The 16,994-nt window shown below is 40.9% G+C and overlaps 1 protein-coding gene across 15 annotated transcripts in view; it reads left to right on the top strand.

Moving 5' to 3' along the window:
• Positions 1-16,994, top strand: part of LOC139625543 (microtubule-associated protein 4) — a 118,541-nt gene that overhangs the window by 65,274 nt on the left and 36,273 nt on the right. For 11 of the 15 annotated variants that reach the window (XM_071485605.1, XM_071485606.1, XM_071485612.1 and 8 more), the window contains one exon: positions 4,467-5,948. The exons of the other annotated variants lie outside the window; for them this stretch is intronic. In XM_071485605.1, the coding sequence (XP_071341706.1) occupies positions 4,467-5,948 (1,482 nt within the window). The remainder of the gene's footprint in view (positions 1-4,466; positions 5,949-16,994) is intronic. 15 annotated transcript variants of the gene reach the window in all.

Below are 16,994 nucleotides of genomic sequence, written 5' to 3'. Positions count from 1 at the left end.
TTCTCCAGTAAAAGCTGGTATTCAAATAATGATCAGTTCTCACATAGTAGTAGCTATCCAGTGCAAATAAAAGCTGCGTAAAACACATTGAGCTGGAGGGAAATTACCAAATCTATAATGGCTCCCAGGGCAAATTCATTACAAGCTACATTTTCATTAATACCACAAATGATTTTCTTGCAGACTTTTCAAATTAAAAGCCTATGTAACTAGGAAGACAGGGATTATGGCTATTGAGCCACAGGAAGACGTAGTTAGGGTTGTATCAACCTGACTTTTGTGTACTGATACTGATTCTGATATGTCATCTCAGGATATCTGCCAATACTGATTACCATCCTAAAAAAAGAGTTTTCTTTTCTCAAAGCAGATAGAAAACATTAGAATTTTCTAGTGACTATTACAAAGAAACTGTGTTTGATGATCAGTCACATTGTGGCAGACATGATGAATTGAATAAGGTCAGTACTGGTTCCAGTAATAATCTGGTGTATCTGTGCATTCCTGCTTTTAATGTGAAACATTTGAGTTTCATGGGCGGTAATAAAGTGGAAGAACCTGGAAACAATCAGTATGGCATTACTTTGTGGTTTTACTGATTGCTGTAGATCCTGAATTCATCAAAAACAACATGTAAACATGGGAGTGTTAAGTTTGCATTAACAAACATGGGAAATTAGGAATCAAGACAATATAAAAGGTTGTGGCCAATTGTGGCACCTGAGGTAGGGCATGAAGTGGGCGATCCAGTCTTACACCAACATGTAAAGGTCATGTACAGTATTAGTGGAGTCGATCATGCTCAGGTGATCTCACATGAACTAGAGTTTGATTTGTTTTGATTCCCTCTGCAGGTAAAATAGTATCTACCAGAGACCAAGGAAACACCAGCAGGGCTTGAATGATTACAACTGAACAGGGCATCAGTTTAACTGAGACTAGCAGAGTCACAGCTTGACTCACTCTGCAGCAGATGGTGATGATTCATTCACAAACTTTCCAACCAGTTTGTAACAGGCGGTGAGGGCACAGAAAGACTACTGTTGCTTGTTAACCCCTCGCTGCCACCCTTAAACTGATTCTAAGACTCTGTGTGTGTGTGTGTGTGTGTGTGTGTGTGTGTGTGTGCGTGTGTGTGTGTGTGTGTGTGTGTCTCTCTACTGGTATGTGTGTAAACTACTAGGCAACACATGGTGACTCAACAATGCGGCAACCACGAACCCCCCTCTCCTCCCTTTTACAAGATGCAGAGTGCAAATCCATGAAAACCTGGAGGGACTGTCATGAATCTGAATTAAACCTCAATGTAGAGCAGAACAGTAAACCAGATGTATCAGATTTACTGAATTACCAACATTACGAATCCCTTACTGACCTAAATATATTCACGGTACATTGCTTATAAAGGATCTGAATGAATAAATGAACTGAGAGTCCAAGTTGAGACCAGATGTCCAGATGCTCAGAATCTTTGATTGGTCATGCTGAATTCATCAGCGGGAGGAAGGAAATATCACAAACCGTTTTATTATAGGTACTTACTGTTACATTATCTTTATGAAGGCACAGTAAATATGACAATTAATTGCCATAGATTTTGGGTTGTACAGTATGTTTCAACCCTGTGGAGATTTCTTGCATTCAACGTTTCTCACCAAAACACATTGTGTGAATCCTTGAGGTCTAAGAAACATACCAATACATTTCCTCTCCTGATAAAACAACCTCAAAGTGTGTTTTCTTTATATTTTAAATCCTGCAATGTTGACATTGATGTTTGCTTGCCTCTAGACTTACGTTTATTCATTCTCTGCAGAATGCTGAATCAGGACCTTGAAAAGGTACTGATTATATGTTTAGCCAACAGAAGCACTTAAGTCCTGAACCATCAATATTACAGATATCCAAAAGAAAAGAAAAATAAAAAAATAAGGGAAGAAGATAGTAATAAGAAGTTTTGAACACTTATGCAATGTACTGTACTAAAATGTGCACAGGGAAAAAGATAAGGCAGAATGGGATATGACATAGTGACTAGACAGTCATGATTCTGTTTGCTGTTAGTGAAGTCAGTGGGTTGGGAACAAGCAGAACAGCAGCTTGAAATTTGCCTGGAACTGTGGGGGTGTGGGTCCTCGTACATCCTTATAGCAGCACTGTGGTTTAGGTGGTCTTATGCTGTTGTTGCAAGTCAAGGTCATTTACAGCCCACTCTCGGGCCGTAAAGTCACCCAGCAGCTGCTTTACATGCATTATGAATGTGTTTATGGTGGATGACAGAGCACTGCTTTAAAGCACAAGGTTCCTTGTACTGTTTCCACCATTTGGTCAGCCTTATGTTTCAAAGAGCTGCTTTAAATTTGTATTTGGACAGCTATTAAAGGAAATTAGTAATTCAGACAATGCATTACTTCATTGAGAGCTTTTTAATTTAGATTTTTATAACTTGATTCTACCCCCAGCACAACCTTAGCTTTTAATCCACTGTCTAATAGCATTTGATCAAAGTGTTACATGAGAGTAGACGGATATTAGCCAGTTTGTGTGCTGCTGTTTTGTAACTCATAATTGATCTACTGTTGAGATAACACACAATAACAGTAATTGTTCATGCAGTGGGATGGCTGTTATTTGATGCTCCCCCAGCCTAATGAGATTGTGCAACACAGCATTTAAGTCATTCTCTTCCATTTGGCTGATGTCTTTCTCTGCCTCTCCCCCTCACTGCACATACAGTACAGAGAGCAGACTTCTGTCATTGGTTTGTTAGTATGAAATATGGCCCCCTTGAGAGCCACTGCACTGTATGGGACCTGACAGCTGCCCCACTTTAGCTGTTCTTCTCCATGTTAGTGTGTGTGTGTGTGTGTGTGTGTGTGTGTGTGTATAAATAACTGAAAACTAGAAACAAACTGGGCCAAAGTATAAGATCAGTGGGCAGTTTTTCTTTTACTCTTGTTTCCTCTTATCTACCTCAAATTTCTCTTCCCTTTATTACCTTCTTCTGTCTAGAATGAATCTAACCTGATAACTGCCATTCACCATAATTGCCCTTCAGACTTAAACTTTATTATACAGTGTCCTAAAACAAAACAAAAAAATGCAGCTCGCTTGAATAGTTATTTAAGTATTTCAATTTTTTTTTCCATTTTGTGTAGTTAACGACTGAAACTGACAAAAACAAAACATTTTTGGTTTTATTTTTATTTTACCATTGCTTGCCTACTGTGATCGGACCCTCTTTTGACCAGCCCTGACCACTGTGTGAGCATGCCCAGGCAATGCATTTGTCAGTCACCATTACACACTTGACCTCTGTGTGGTGCGTGTGCAAAAGCCAAGGGCGAGTGTTGCTCAGTGCTCACACAGCAACATCATTATGGATAAACCTCCCTAATCTCAGCCTGAGGAAGAATCCTTTGCAATTAATATTTGCAAATCCAAAGCTGACAGTCTTTGCACTCCCATGAATAATGGGTTATTTAATTTTTTTTGTTTATGAATGACCTGTGAACAAGTAGCCACTTTTTGCAATAAACTTAATTAAGTGGCATTTTTTGCTAATATATTTTGTCAATTTAATCACCTTTTTACAAAGTAGTTTGAACTACTTTTTCTAAGTAGCTTTGGTTAAACATACTAGATTTTCCCCTATGGTCGCTTTGCTGTATTTCAGCTTCTTCCAGTTCCAGCTTGTGAAGTTATTCTTTCAATGTAGCTTCCCCAGCACTGCTTCCTTGTGTCTGCGCACACATTTTTACACACTCACACACCTGACTCTTGATCTCTGTTTTGATTTCAAACAGAGCTCTTTTGCTGCCCAATAGTTGCAGCGTTCTAGACCCCGAGGCTGCAGTGAGTCAGCCACCCAAAAGTACCACTTCTCTACATAAGAGTGTTTGTGTATGTAATGGTTGTGTAGTGTGTGCATGTGTTTGATTCTCATACCTCTAAGCATTCATTCACACAGTCAGCATTTACACAGAGGGAATAAAGAAGGTCCTATTTTAATGTTATCAAAAGTCCACACATCCTCTGCTTGTTTGACTAAAGGGCAACAGATTAAATGAAAGAGAAAAAGCACTCCCACAGTTCATATCCACAAAGGGTGCAATGATTAAGACTTGGCTTTCTGGAATAACACCCCTTCTGGCTTTGGACTGAATCCCTCTAGAAGCTTCTGTGCTGTGTCTGATTTATTTTGTCATCTTTTCAGTCTTCCCACCACCTCATCAAATTGCTAAAATAGCTATAATTATAAAACTATGATGAGAACACTCTTTTCCAGGAAATATTTATGTACTTTCAGTGGTATAATCTTTTTTGTTGTTTTGGGATAAGACTGTTTGCCTCTCTGTGATATGTTAAGAAGTTATTTTGTGTTTGAGTTAGACTAAGGGAACCAGTTCATATGCACATACCCGTCTCCCCCAACTTTAAACTCTCCCCTCTTCACCCACAACAAGGTGCCTTAGGCGATGGCTGGCCAGACGAGGCTGGCTGCCTACCGACAGATCTCCCTTTCACCCCCAGCGTCACTACGGTGATAAGTCGTCATGCAGGCCATCTTGCAGCCAGGCCTGATGATCCACCTGACAGTTGGCCTAGCCGAGAGAGTGCCGCCTACGCTGGAGGCGATGAAAGGGAGGGAGATGGATCAGACCGAAAACAGAAGAAGAAGAAGAAAAGGCGACAGAAAGATGAGGGATCTTATGAACACCTGGAGAGCAGGAGTCACACTGAAATGCAAGCACAGGGAGAAAACACTCCCCCGGCCGAGGAGTTCTACCACAGGATTGGCCCAAGGCGGGATAGAGGAGAGGGTGGCTGGGAGGAGCAACTTGGGAAGAGTGGAGGCCGGGGAAAGAAGGGGAAGAGCAGGAAGAAGCTTCCAGAGGAGTGGGGAGTGATGGCAGAACCATTTGTTCCTTCATCTGCAGCCACCTCTCATATCACAGAAGATGTTATGATGGATGTAGGGAGTTCAGCTCAGGCAAACCCAGAAGCTTCATTCACAGAAATGGACACCAGCCAGAGCCCCTGGAAAAAAGAGGTCTTCCCAGAAGAAGGTCTAGTTCCTGCCCCTCTGTCACAAGACCTATTCTCCCCAGCAGCTGCTTCCATTAGCCCACTGGTCCTGAATAGCGAGCTGAAAGCCACAGCAGCTCCATTTACTATGCCCTCCACCACCAACAATGCAACGCTTGGTTCCTGTCCCATGGCTCCTCACCATGGTGATACATTTGATTTCCTGATGGATACTGAAAATGCCAGCTTGGGCAACAGCAGCCAGACCTTTTCTCCACCTTTCTCTCCGGAAAATAAAGCAACCAGTGGCGACATGCTCGACAGCGGGATGTTTGACAACACCAGTTCCCTCCAAGAGTCTTGTGTGCAAGGAATGTCTGAGGGAGACACCTCTGTTTTCAGCCCTGCCTCACAGCCAAGCCCGGGCCTTTCTCCAAAAGGTGAGGTGTTAGCCTCAGCTCCACCTCTTTCACCTTCAGATGCTTCATGGCTCCTGAACGACTCACACATTAGCAGCAACAGTGAGCTTTTTGACTTCAGTGACAGGAGCACCTCAGGTCATCCTTTACTCTTAGGATTGTCTTTTGACACCCCAAGCCCAGCACCTCTCCGCTCCCCCAAAACAACAGCGCAGGAATTCCAACCAAAAGAGCACAAAGATGATAAATCATCCCAGAAACAATCCAAGAAGTCTCGTTCTTCATCTTCTTCATCCTCTCTAAAGAGTCCCACCTCCCCAGGGGCTAAGAAGTTCCCGCCACAGGCATCCCCTGTCGTCAGCCCCTCTTCCCCTCCATCAGTCACCCCTCTGGCAACTCCAGGATCCGGTCTTAACCCTGCAGCTAAGCCCTTCTTTCCCAGCTTTGCTGATCCCATGGAAGAACCAGCTGTGGTCCCTCCACTTGCCCCCACCATCGAAGGTTGGTTGCAGTCAACCCTGGACAAAATAGAGGTTAAATATAGAGTAACTTAAAGAAAAAGACAAGTGGTTTACTGACTTGCATGATCTTTCCATCCAGCTTGATTATTTCAGATATTTGAAATTGATTTCAAATATGATTCTTTGGGGCAGGATTGATTGCTTGGGTGCCTTTTACTCTTTAGGGGTTAGATGGATAATTAGACCCTTTTGTATTGTCCCTTGCATGGACACATTTGTCTAAAAACTTGGCTGGGGCTTTTTGACGTGTCCAATTTGGTCTGTTTGTGAGTGACTAATGCATGGGCTCAAGTGTTGACCAACTGGGGCTGTGAATTGGCTTGACTTTAAGCTGTAATACCACATGATGCACTGCTGGGATGTGGACATAATTAACAGTGTTGCTGTTGACAGGTGTGCTCTACTAACCAATCACAGTCTTTCTCTTTAGTGACACCAATAGACTTCTTCACCATATCAAAACCAGCCTTCTCGTTTTCTCTTCTGTTCAGGTGTATGTGTTAACACTGTAATCATGCTCCATTTCCTTTGCATCCAGGGGTGAGGTGTCACTCTGTCGTCTTTCTCCTGTGTCCAATTAACTCTGTTTTCCTCACTAGCTGCCTGTTTCTTTACAACTTCCCCTAGAAAAGAATTTTGGAAAAGGCTTTGTTGGTGTCATTTTAACTCACCTTTGTTGTTGTGTGTCAACAGTTCACATCCTGGTGTGTCTCCTGAGTAATAACTTTTCAAAAATGTCAAATGGTAATTGTTGTTTTTGTCGATTTCACTTTCCATGTTCTGTGATGATTGCTGCCTCGGCTGCTTCCCTACTATAGGTGAGTCCTGTTTTGATTCCTCTTGTGGCTTTGTTGTGTTTTTTTGGGTTTTTTTTTTTTTCATGCATCATTATTGAAAGTAGTCACTGGGATGACAACACAATGACTGATAAAAGACCAAAGCAATTCAGCAAGAAGATGACTGTTGCTGACAACAGAAATGAGGTGATGTCAGAGTACATAGGGGTTGTGAGCATTTGTTGCAAGCCATTCATTCTCCGTGTAGTCATAACAAGAGCTTTCTTGCGTTTCTGAGCATTAACCACATTCAGTATAAGCACTGGATTCCAGCAAATGTGCCCTATGTCACCTCTCGTGTTATATAAATTTATGGTTAAGATATCAAGTCAGAGCTTAGGTCTTTTTGGTGATAACAGTGTAGCATCTCTACTATTTGCAGATGATGTTGTGCTTTTGGCTTCATCAGGCTTTGACTTGTGATATGCAATAAAGCAGTTTGCTCCACTTTTGTCCTTCTTCCTGCTTCCACTTCTGACTAAAAGAATGAGATGACAGATACAAGTGTATCCAAAGCCAAAGTAGTTTCCTTTGAAGGGGGATCACCCTCAGCTAGGAGAGGAGAGTGTGGGGTAGAATTTTCATTCAAAAATGAGACAGCTGAGTCTGTAAAGTTTCACAAGGCAGCTTCAGTTTTGGAGAAGACCTAGGGGCAAACCCAGAACATGCTGGAGGGATTACGTATCCCTTCTGCTGTAGGGATGTGTTAGGACCCCTCAGGAGAAGCTGGAGGACTTGCCAGGGAAATATATAGTATTACTCGATGTAAATCAGATGGAGCTGTGAAATTGTACCAGTAACCAAATGAAAGCTGTTAGTAAATTTTCTATCGAGGTTGCAATGTGACACATTAAGAAGCGGTTTGTGCAGACTAGGGAATAAGCTGGAGACGAGTGGTTAAAAATAGAGCAGTTTGACTCGTGTGTTAACTGATGTAAATCAGAGTTATAAGATTCAAGAGAGCCAAAATGGAGCTGTTGATCAGCTTCCCGTTCAGTCTTGTTTGAATGTAAAAGGAATTTGTACAAGTGTTTGAGAAAAGTTTTCAGCAGATTGGGGAGTAATAATGTTTACAGCAGCCAGACATGGAGGCTAAAATGCAATATGTTGACACTTTGTGTGAATGGGTGTGTGGATGTCCCCTGTATTGGTTTATGTATGTTGATGTATGCATGTGGTTATTTCTAAGTGTATTTTGGCATTTGTGCATGCACATGTGTATGTCAGTGCTTGCAAGTGAATGTTCATGTGTCTGCATAAGTGTGTGTGTGTGTTTGGCCTTTTCTCGAGGAGATGAAGTGTTTTGTGTGTACCGCTGTGATTTATGGAGATAAAGAGTTCCAGAGGATTCATTTCCTTGTCCTTCCTTTCTGTTCTTCCTGTCTCTGCCTCCCGTTGGAGGCTGTAATGAGGAGTGAGCCAGCCTTCAGCTCACCACAGGAACACAGCAGAGTGTTGAACCTGGCTATTAAGCAGCTTTGATCAATGCCCCCCCACATCCTTCCACAAGCACAGAATGGCTTGCATTAGTATTTTTGCAACCTCCAAGTCACATAGATAAAAATATATCACAGCATTGTGGATGAAACATCCTCTGGATTTATGCTTGTTGGGTTGAATTAATATCTTTTATACAGTGTGGTCATGTCTTGTGTGAATGTGGATATGTTTCACTGATGTGTGTGTGTGGGATGTGGGTCTCCATGCATGTGTGTATTTGCTGTCAGTGCATGCCCCTGTGCACGTTGCACCGTGTTGCACCGTGTTTGGACCACTGCCATTTAAGGCACATGGTAGCATTAACTATCCTGCATCAGATTTGATTTCAAGTGAAGTGCACACACTATGTTTTGCATGTGTTTTTTGGTGCATATATGTGCGCTTGTGTTAATGTGAATACATGTAAGAGAGAAAAAGAACGAAACATAATTCTGAACGCAGCTGGCTCTGTTTCCCCTTTGTGTAATGAGACCCTTTGTCAGTGTCCAGGGGTGGCTCCTTGTCATGAAGAGTGCTGTTTAAGCCTTGTACAAAAGACAAGATGGCATGTGGAGCACAATAAAAAACAAGAGGAGAGACTCTGGAAGGGTATAGAAAGGGGTGAACAGTACAGTGAGGAAGAATGAGGTAGACATGGGGAAAAAATGGCTCAAAACATTAAAAAAAACTGCAGTTAGAAACAAGAAATGCTTTCAAATAATTTTTAGAGTGTAAGGTTGTAAAAGAGCGTTGCAGGAATAAAAAAAAAAAAAAAAGGTCTCCTATTGTTCATGTAGCACAGGAGAGACAAAGGATTAAGGATGAAGACAGGATGCTGTTGAAGACTTGTGGGACTGATAAAGGGATATGCAGAGGTAAAACCAATGCTGGCAGGGAATGGATACGGACAGTTTTTAAATTTATACACGAGAGTAAAAATGAAAGGGAGATGAAGAACGATGTGAACCTGAGGGAGGTTTATGTCTAAAACACTGAGGAAAAAGAGGAAGTGGAGTGCAGTATTAAGAAACAAAGGCTTGATAGAAAATCTGAAAAGACGTGTGGAGCATGTCAAAAGTGAGGAGATATACCAGCATGGACAGTGTGGTGATGGAGCCTCTGTATCCACATCTATAGGTTTAACATAAAAAGAGTGTTCGTATTTATTGTGTATTTTCAAATCTGGATCATTTTATTCATGAAAGTCAAACCAGCCTCAGCTTATGAAGCTTCACTGTGCATTTTTGTGTCTGGTTTTCTGTCTACCTATATACCTACAGGCTAGGCTATTAATAGTTACCCAGAAGACAAAGTGTATTTTTGTAATATTCATACATATACCACCCACGTATGTTGAGACACAGATATGTATACGTAAATACTCTGTTTTCAAAGGCAAAAACGCCATCACATTAACTGACTTAAAGCAGCACTAATCCAAATAAATCAGCTCTTCATACTGTTTTAGCATCTTTTAGCTCATTGTTTTGGTTTTACAGCCCACAACTTTACTGTTTTGATTCAGTCTCACAATTCTCATCAGCTTTGTTTTGGGCTGTTGTCAGCAAAAAAAAAAAAAATCAGTGATAAACCCAGTGTATTCTGCCTGCCCATCACCGAACAGCAAATAGACACAGTTAGCGACTAGCTGATGAACTAAATGGAGTGTTTGGCAGCTAAAGAAGAGAGGGTGGAGTCCAAAACAGGTATCTCTGCTTTATTGATTTGCTGCTTTCTCATCGCCCCCACTCTCATTTAGTTCCTTCCACTTTAAACTTATCAGTTCAAATTAAGAGTAGATGTGACGCCAAAACAACCAGGAGGGATTTTTCAGACCATATCACAGCAACACCTGTTCCCTTTCACCACCAAAGCTACTCCTACCCTCTCAGACCCAAATACGCCACCGCTGCGCTCCTGTCCCCCCACACAGTCACACACACAGTACACAACTGACTCATCAAGCTATTTGAGGACAAACACAAATCCTCAAAAGGCAGGCAGGCGTGAATATACTGTATCAGCTGTCTATTTTTACCACATAGTGCTTTTCGCTGTTGTTTAGGTTCTTTTCATTGGAGCACAGGCTGTTAGACGGCAGCCCATAAGGGGCATTTATACAGTATGGCCCCTTCCCTGAACTAGGATGAGCTAATGCCTTTTGACGGCTTTGGGGGATGTGTTGGGATTTTGCCTTGTTGGCGCCACTGTAACAGCCAACAGCTAATTGTAGGACAAGAGTGTAAGTCAGTCTGGTTTATTTTTTTAGATGATGTACCATGCAACAGATTCACAGCCCATACAGAGATGGCCCCAAGCCAGATGTGTGGGCTGCACATCAGATTTAATAAATTTTGATGTTGACATTTTAAAAAGGCAGTTGTATCAGACCAGGCAGTGGAAACTTTGGTGAGTTTGGATTTTGTCTCCTGTAAACATTGCAAACAGCCGACCTCAGTGCTTCTTGGTCCAGACCTTGGTCCAGGTTCAGACACTGAGTTAGAAAAGACTTTTTTTTACAGTTTGTGTGAGTAGGTAGTGAAAGTGGCTTTCTCAAATGGTGCAATTCCATTACCTAAAAACAATGATGAACAACAGCCTCTTTCATGATATAAGACACCCCATAACTATTTTTTGCTTTCTCTAAAACCAGTTTTTAAATCTAACTGATCTCAAGCAAATTAGCCATTGACAAAATACTTTTTCTACACCTTTTGGACACCTGCTTTGTGTCATTGGGTTAGACGTGCAGATGTTATCCATCATCACGCAAACATGGGGCCTACTTGTGTTTGTATAGATACTATATCCACATCTATGTATGTATGTAGTTTCTACTAGATTTGTACTAACCATCTACAGCATATTACCATGCACTATAATGGTATATATTTAGACTAAGAGAATGCATGTTTGTATCTGTCTATCTATATGTCCTCCAGCCCATCTGTACATTCATACATGAGTCTCCAAGCCCAAGCAGAGATAATCCTGGTGACATCACCAGACTTGACAAAACTCCTCCAGAGCCCCAGGACACTTGTTAAAGAGTTCCCTGTGATTATTAAACTGACCTTCTTTTATGTTAAAATTGGTGGTTTTGCCCTTTAGGATGAAATGTAGTCCCTGTCCGTGGTGCTGAAACTCTATCTGAAGGGAGCTAACATTCATGTCTTCCATCCATCATTACATAAAGTAATGAGAACATCAGAACATAATCATTGTTGCTGACATTCGTGATTAGAGCCCCCCTTTTATCAGAAGTTTAATTATTTAAAGTTTTGTAAAAAAGAAATACATTAAAAGTTTACTAAGACTGGATACAATTGAGCTACATATATTATACCTGTACAATGAATCTCTTTTGAGCTTTTCTAAAAATAAGTTGACCTGATTTCCAATTTAGTAGAGCCACTTTATCGTCTCAGCCTTGCTTAGGTGGCAGGTGAGTCAACAAGCAGGCCTGTACTGTACAGTATGTTTCCAGTTTCCTGCCAAGTTTATTCCAAAATATCAGCTTTGCAGGGAATCAGAAAAGAAGTATATTCCCTAAATGGTTGTCGCATATTTTAAAATGTATTTGGTATAATCAGTGCTATAGCTTGGTTCTAGTCATGCGCCCTTTAGGTCTGTACTACAATAATGTTTGAGTGTGTCAGCACAGATATATTCAGCCTCTTAATGTTTTTACCCTGTGTTGTGCAGTACAGGTTCCTTCAGTAGCTTAAGGTGCTGAAAAGGGAGACTAAGGCATACTCTGTATTTGGCATCTGTGTGCTGTGTGTGTATGACAGTGTTAAAAAGAGTCTGCTTTGCAGATTCAGCTCTAGGTAAATAGAAAACTACATATAAATAGATGCTTAGATGACAACAGTAGTATCTGACAACAGAAGAAGCCTAGCCATTCCCCAGCAGGCAGACTTCAGACAGACTCAGAGAATTTTAAGAAAACACAACAACAAGAGCTGACAGGCAGGAGCATAAAAGAAGATCGACAGGCAAGCAGAGAGATAAACTAACTGAGCGGCAGAGAGGTTTAGGCAGGAACAGATTCATGGATGCAGAGGCACACAGAGAGGGAGATAGACATACATAAAGTTTCAAATAGGTAAGACAAGAGAATCTTGTAGAAAGAAACAATAAAAGAGAAAGGATAGAAAGTGTTTTACTTCCATATGAGTAGGTAAATAAACAGAAGGAAGGTAAAGAAAGATAGCGTGATATTTGCATGTTTGGCTAGCTGTTCACAGAGGCACTTGTCTAGATGCATAAATGCAAAGACAGGTTGAAGTGAAAGTATTAACCTTAATAAGAGAAGGGAAACATGACAAAGCTTTCCAACTAGTATGGGACAATAAAATGTGAAGGCAGTGTGGCCTTCAATCACCATCTATGGTTGAGATTTTTCAGCATCTTGATTGAGAGCACCCTCCACCATCAAAAGTCTAGGACCAGAAAAATAACAGCATAGGTCATCTCTTCAAGCATTTGGAACCATGTTTGACAAGCATCAAGTGTCATGTGAATGATGGCTTTTGTCTCCCAGAAGCAAAGGTGGAGGTAGAGTGACATTGTGACAAAGGTCAGGGTAGAATGTTTTGATGTACAAGGTATTTTTTCCGAATCCTAACCAAGTTCAGTCAGGCATCTCAGTGATAATGGATTATTATGTGAATGTAGACTATGTACAGGGTAGATATTTGCATCTAGACCTGATGTAGTCACTCTCCAGTAGATAACACTTATAACTTCCCCCCGACTGGGAACGTAGACTCAGCACCTACAGATTTGGGGTCTAAATTAAGCTGTAGTCTTTACTTCCAAAACTTTGACCATAGAAGCCACTGATCAGAGAACATCCCAGGTAAATCTTGTCTTGAAAGGTTTTATTGGATGGTTTGAAAGGCCTGTTGTAATTTAGGTGTAAGGAGTTGTCATCAAACACCAAATTAGTGAATATCTCATGGAAGAATGGAGTTCATTCCTCCAGGATACAACTCACAGAAGGAGCACCGGATCTGTACTGGAGGCTGATAGTGGACCAACATATAGTGAGACAGTCAATGTTGCATTGACTATACGTTACAGCTCTCATACAATAGGTTACTATTATATGCTGAAATGCTTAACAGATCATCTCATCATACATATTTGTTTTTCCATCAATGTGAATATCAGCCATAAAATCTGTCACTTTCATGACTGGATGTGTTCTCTAGAAAAGCCTGCCACATTAACTTTACACCAGCAGCTTTTACTGCTTTGAAAAGATGCCAGACTTTCAGACAGACTATTAGATAGGCAGACGAGCAGGTAGCACAGCTACCCTGCGCAGCTTGCCCTTCATGCCTCAGCAGCTCGGACAACAAGTCTACTTAGCACCTCAGTTTGATGGAACCGTGTCTGAAAAACAGTTCTGTCTGGGTAGTCAATTGTTGAAAGTCTTCATGTGATAATGAAGCTTTTCACAACACCCTAATTTGCCACTTGAGTAATTGACCTCTTTAACCTGATTTTCTCTCTGTGAAACAGTCACACAGAGGTTTTCCTCATTGTTTCATGTAACAACTAGTTGATGGAGACTGCTCTCTATTTAAAGAGGTGATGAAGGTCAAATTGGTGTTTTCAAGTTTCCGGTGGAAGAAAGAAACATGAAGTGTTTTTGAGGGAGGGACAAGAGGAAGGGAAAGAACAGGGAAGAGGGGTTGCTATAGAGACTAAGGATCAGTTATTGTTGCCGTAGAAACAGCAACAGATGCTGGAATTAATGAGACACTACACTGACAACAGACTTGCTGATGGTACAGTTTATGTTCGATACAAACATACGTAAAAATACTTGAAAACCAAGTCTACTGTTCCATTATTAAATCAAATAATATTTTAGGTCATCAGTGGCTGTAATGGATAAGTTAGTGTAATACTGACCAAGATCATGTGTTACCAGACAGTGAGGCTCCGCAGCAATACCAATTAATCTACCAGCAGGAACTGTAATAGACCAAAAGGCAGTGCAACCACATTTTTTTTTAATATTTCACAGCACAGTATGCCATTTGAAAAAGCTTAAACTTTCATCCACAATCCACAATCACTTTTTTTGCTGGCCAGCTTTGCACACTCTTGGCATTCTCTCAGCCAGCTTCATGAAAACAAGGGCTTTCTGCATATGCAGAGCACTTGATGGCTGCTTTTCCTTCGGTCTGCAGTCCAGCTCCTTCCAAACCATCTCAGTTCAGCTAAGGTCGGGTGATTGTGGAGGCAAGGTCATCTGATGCATCACTCCATCACTCTCTGTCTTGGCTAAATAGCTCTAACATAGCCTGGAGGTGTGTTTTGGGTTACTGTCCTGTCAAAAAACAAAGTCCCAGTAAGCACAGGCCAGATGGGATGGTGTGTGCCTTGAACTCTGAATAAATTGCCAACAGTGTCACCAACAAAGCGCCCCCTCACAGCGTCACACGTCATCCTCCGTGCTTCATGGTGGGAACCACACGTGTATTTACCATCCCCTCACCCTCTGTGTGTCTCACAAACACATGGCAGCTGATGCAGAAAATCCAGATTTCCAGTGGTATAATGTCAATTCCTTGTGTTTCTTGGACCAACCAATTCTCTTCTTATCGATCCCCCTCAGTAAAGGTGTCTTTGCAGCAATTCGACCATGTTAGATGTGTCTGTGAAGCATTGATGTGGACTCTAATCTGAGGTGCTCTTAGCTAGCAATTTCTGAACCTGGTAACTGTGATGAACTTGTCCCCCTGGGGCAGGAGCCAGCTTCTTCATGATGGTTTTCATTTGATGGTTTTTGCAACTGCACTTGAAGAAACTTAAAGGATCCTAAAGTATGAAACCTACTTTGGATTGTTTATCACCTTTTTTTTTACTACATAAGTTCATATGTGTTATATCATAGTTTTGATGTCAGTATTGTTCTTCAGTGTAGAAAATAATAAAGATAAAGACAAACCCTTGAATGATTAGGTGGGTCCAAACTTTTAACTGATATACTGATCCAAAAACACAGCGTAGCTTTTCACTGCTACACTGACGACACCTACATTTACCTGCACCGAGAGCCTAAGTATTAAACTAAATTATTTCACGTCTCTAGGACATCAAATCCTTGATGACGGAGAAGTTTCTCCAACCATGAATTTAGCAAAATATAAATCAGAAGTTGTATAATTAGGATCATAGTGTTTGACCTCCCAATTTACTAAAGGCACCTTGTTGCTTTTAACGCCTAATCTAACCTTGTTCTATATTTTTCTTCTGAGGTCTTGAGTCATTAAATGTATGATTTTTATTTTTTTAATTTTAGTCTTCCTTGTCCTTTGTGCTTGTCCTTTCTTTAGTTTTTTTCCCTCTCTGAACTGTGATGCATTCGCTGTTTTGCTTAAGATGCTCTGTAGATTAAGTTGACTAAAATGGTGTTTGTAACTTTTTCTAACAGCGGTAATGACCTAGAGGCACTGTCTGTTGCAGACAGTGGTGTCATTTGTTGTTGCCATGACAATGATGCAGCAAAAAGAGTAGATGCTGAGGTTCAGTTTTCAGCCTTTTAGGATGGAAGTGAGGGGAAAACAAACATGAACACAAGTAGGGTAACATAACGAGATAGAGCAGGCAAGAGATTGCTTGGGATTTAGTGGTACAGGATTTTGGTAAGTGAGTCCACTGTACAAACCTCAGTGGGAGGTAGTCAAAAACAGCAACGCTTCCCTTTTCAGCATCTTAATTTTGCAAAACAAGTAAACAAAACAGGCACTGGTGCATTTCTGTACCAGTCTGTGAAATATAGAGATAATCTCAACCAGCAGGCAGCAAGGGACAGGAGGAGCGAGACAGATGAAAATGTTTAGACTCAGGACCATCAAAGAACAGTAGGAGATAAATGCCACACAGTCAAACTGCACACACTCTACACTGAGCCATGCAAAGTTCAATGTGTGTGTGGCATGTGTGTGTGAATTTATATTGAAATGAATCAAGAGCCTTCAACCGTTTTTTTTTTTTCAATAGCAACAGAAATCTGTACTTTAATAGATGGAGGAGAAGGAGACTGAAATACTGTAGATGGTACAAAGACTGAGCTGTCAACGGTGTGAGAATAATCTTTCAGCAGCCTGGAGAAGAGAGTGATGGTAAAGTGCCTGGTGCTGAAGTGTTTTTTGGGGGTTTTTTGGGGGGGTTTTTTTGTGTCTGGCTGTGTCACATGTTGACTAATCCAGCCTGGAAATGAAAATGAAATGCCACCTGAGGCTTAATGTAGAGCTGACTTTGTTTCATTAGCAAGGAACTGACAAACTTGCAGACTAGAAATAACCTAATCCTCCCATTCAGTCTTCTCTTCTTTTCATTTAATTGGAATCTCAGCCTCCAAATTTGGTGTAAATATGCCATGGATATGACATTTTTAAAAAAATGTATATTATTATGCACTGCTACTGCGTCCGAATGAAAATATCATCATACAATGTGTGAAAAATAATGATTTTTACTTTAACCCCACAAGCAAGAGATTTTTGGTTCATGGCAAAACATTATGATAACTACTGGATCAGTTGCCATGAAATTTGGTACAAATATTTATGTTTCCCAAAGGATGAAATGAATGAATTTGCCCAGTACTATGGTTTATGATTGTATACATACAAAATGAATTGTGGGAGAAAAATCAATTCACATATATACCACAAGTGTTATTT

Source organism: Trachinotus anak, unplaced genomic scaffold (assembly GCF_046630095.1).
Source record: "Trachinotus anak isolate AG129_WGS33_773 ecotype Australia unplaced genomic scaffold, CSIRO_AGI_Tana_v1 ptg000009l, whole genome shotgun sequence".
NCBI lineage: Eukaryota > Metazoa > Chordata > Actinopteri > Carangiformes > Carangidae > Trachinotus > Trachinotus anak.
The sequence above is the reverse complement of the archived record's forward strand: the minus strand, read 5'-3'. Positions and strand labels throughout refer to the sequence as shown.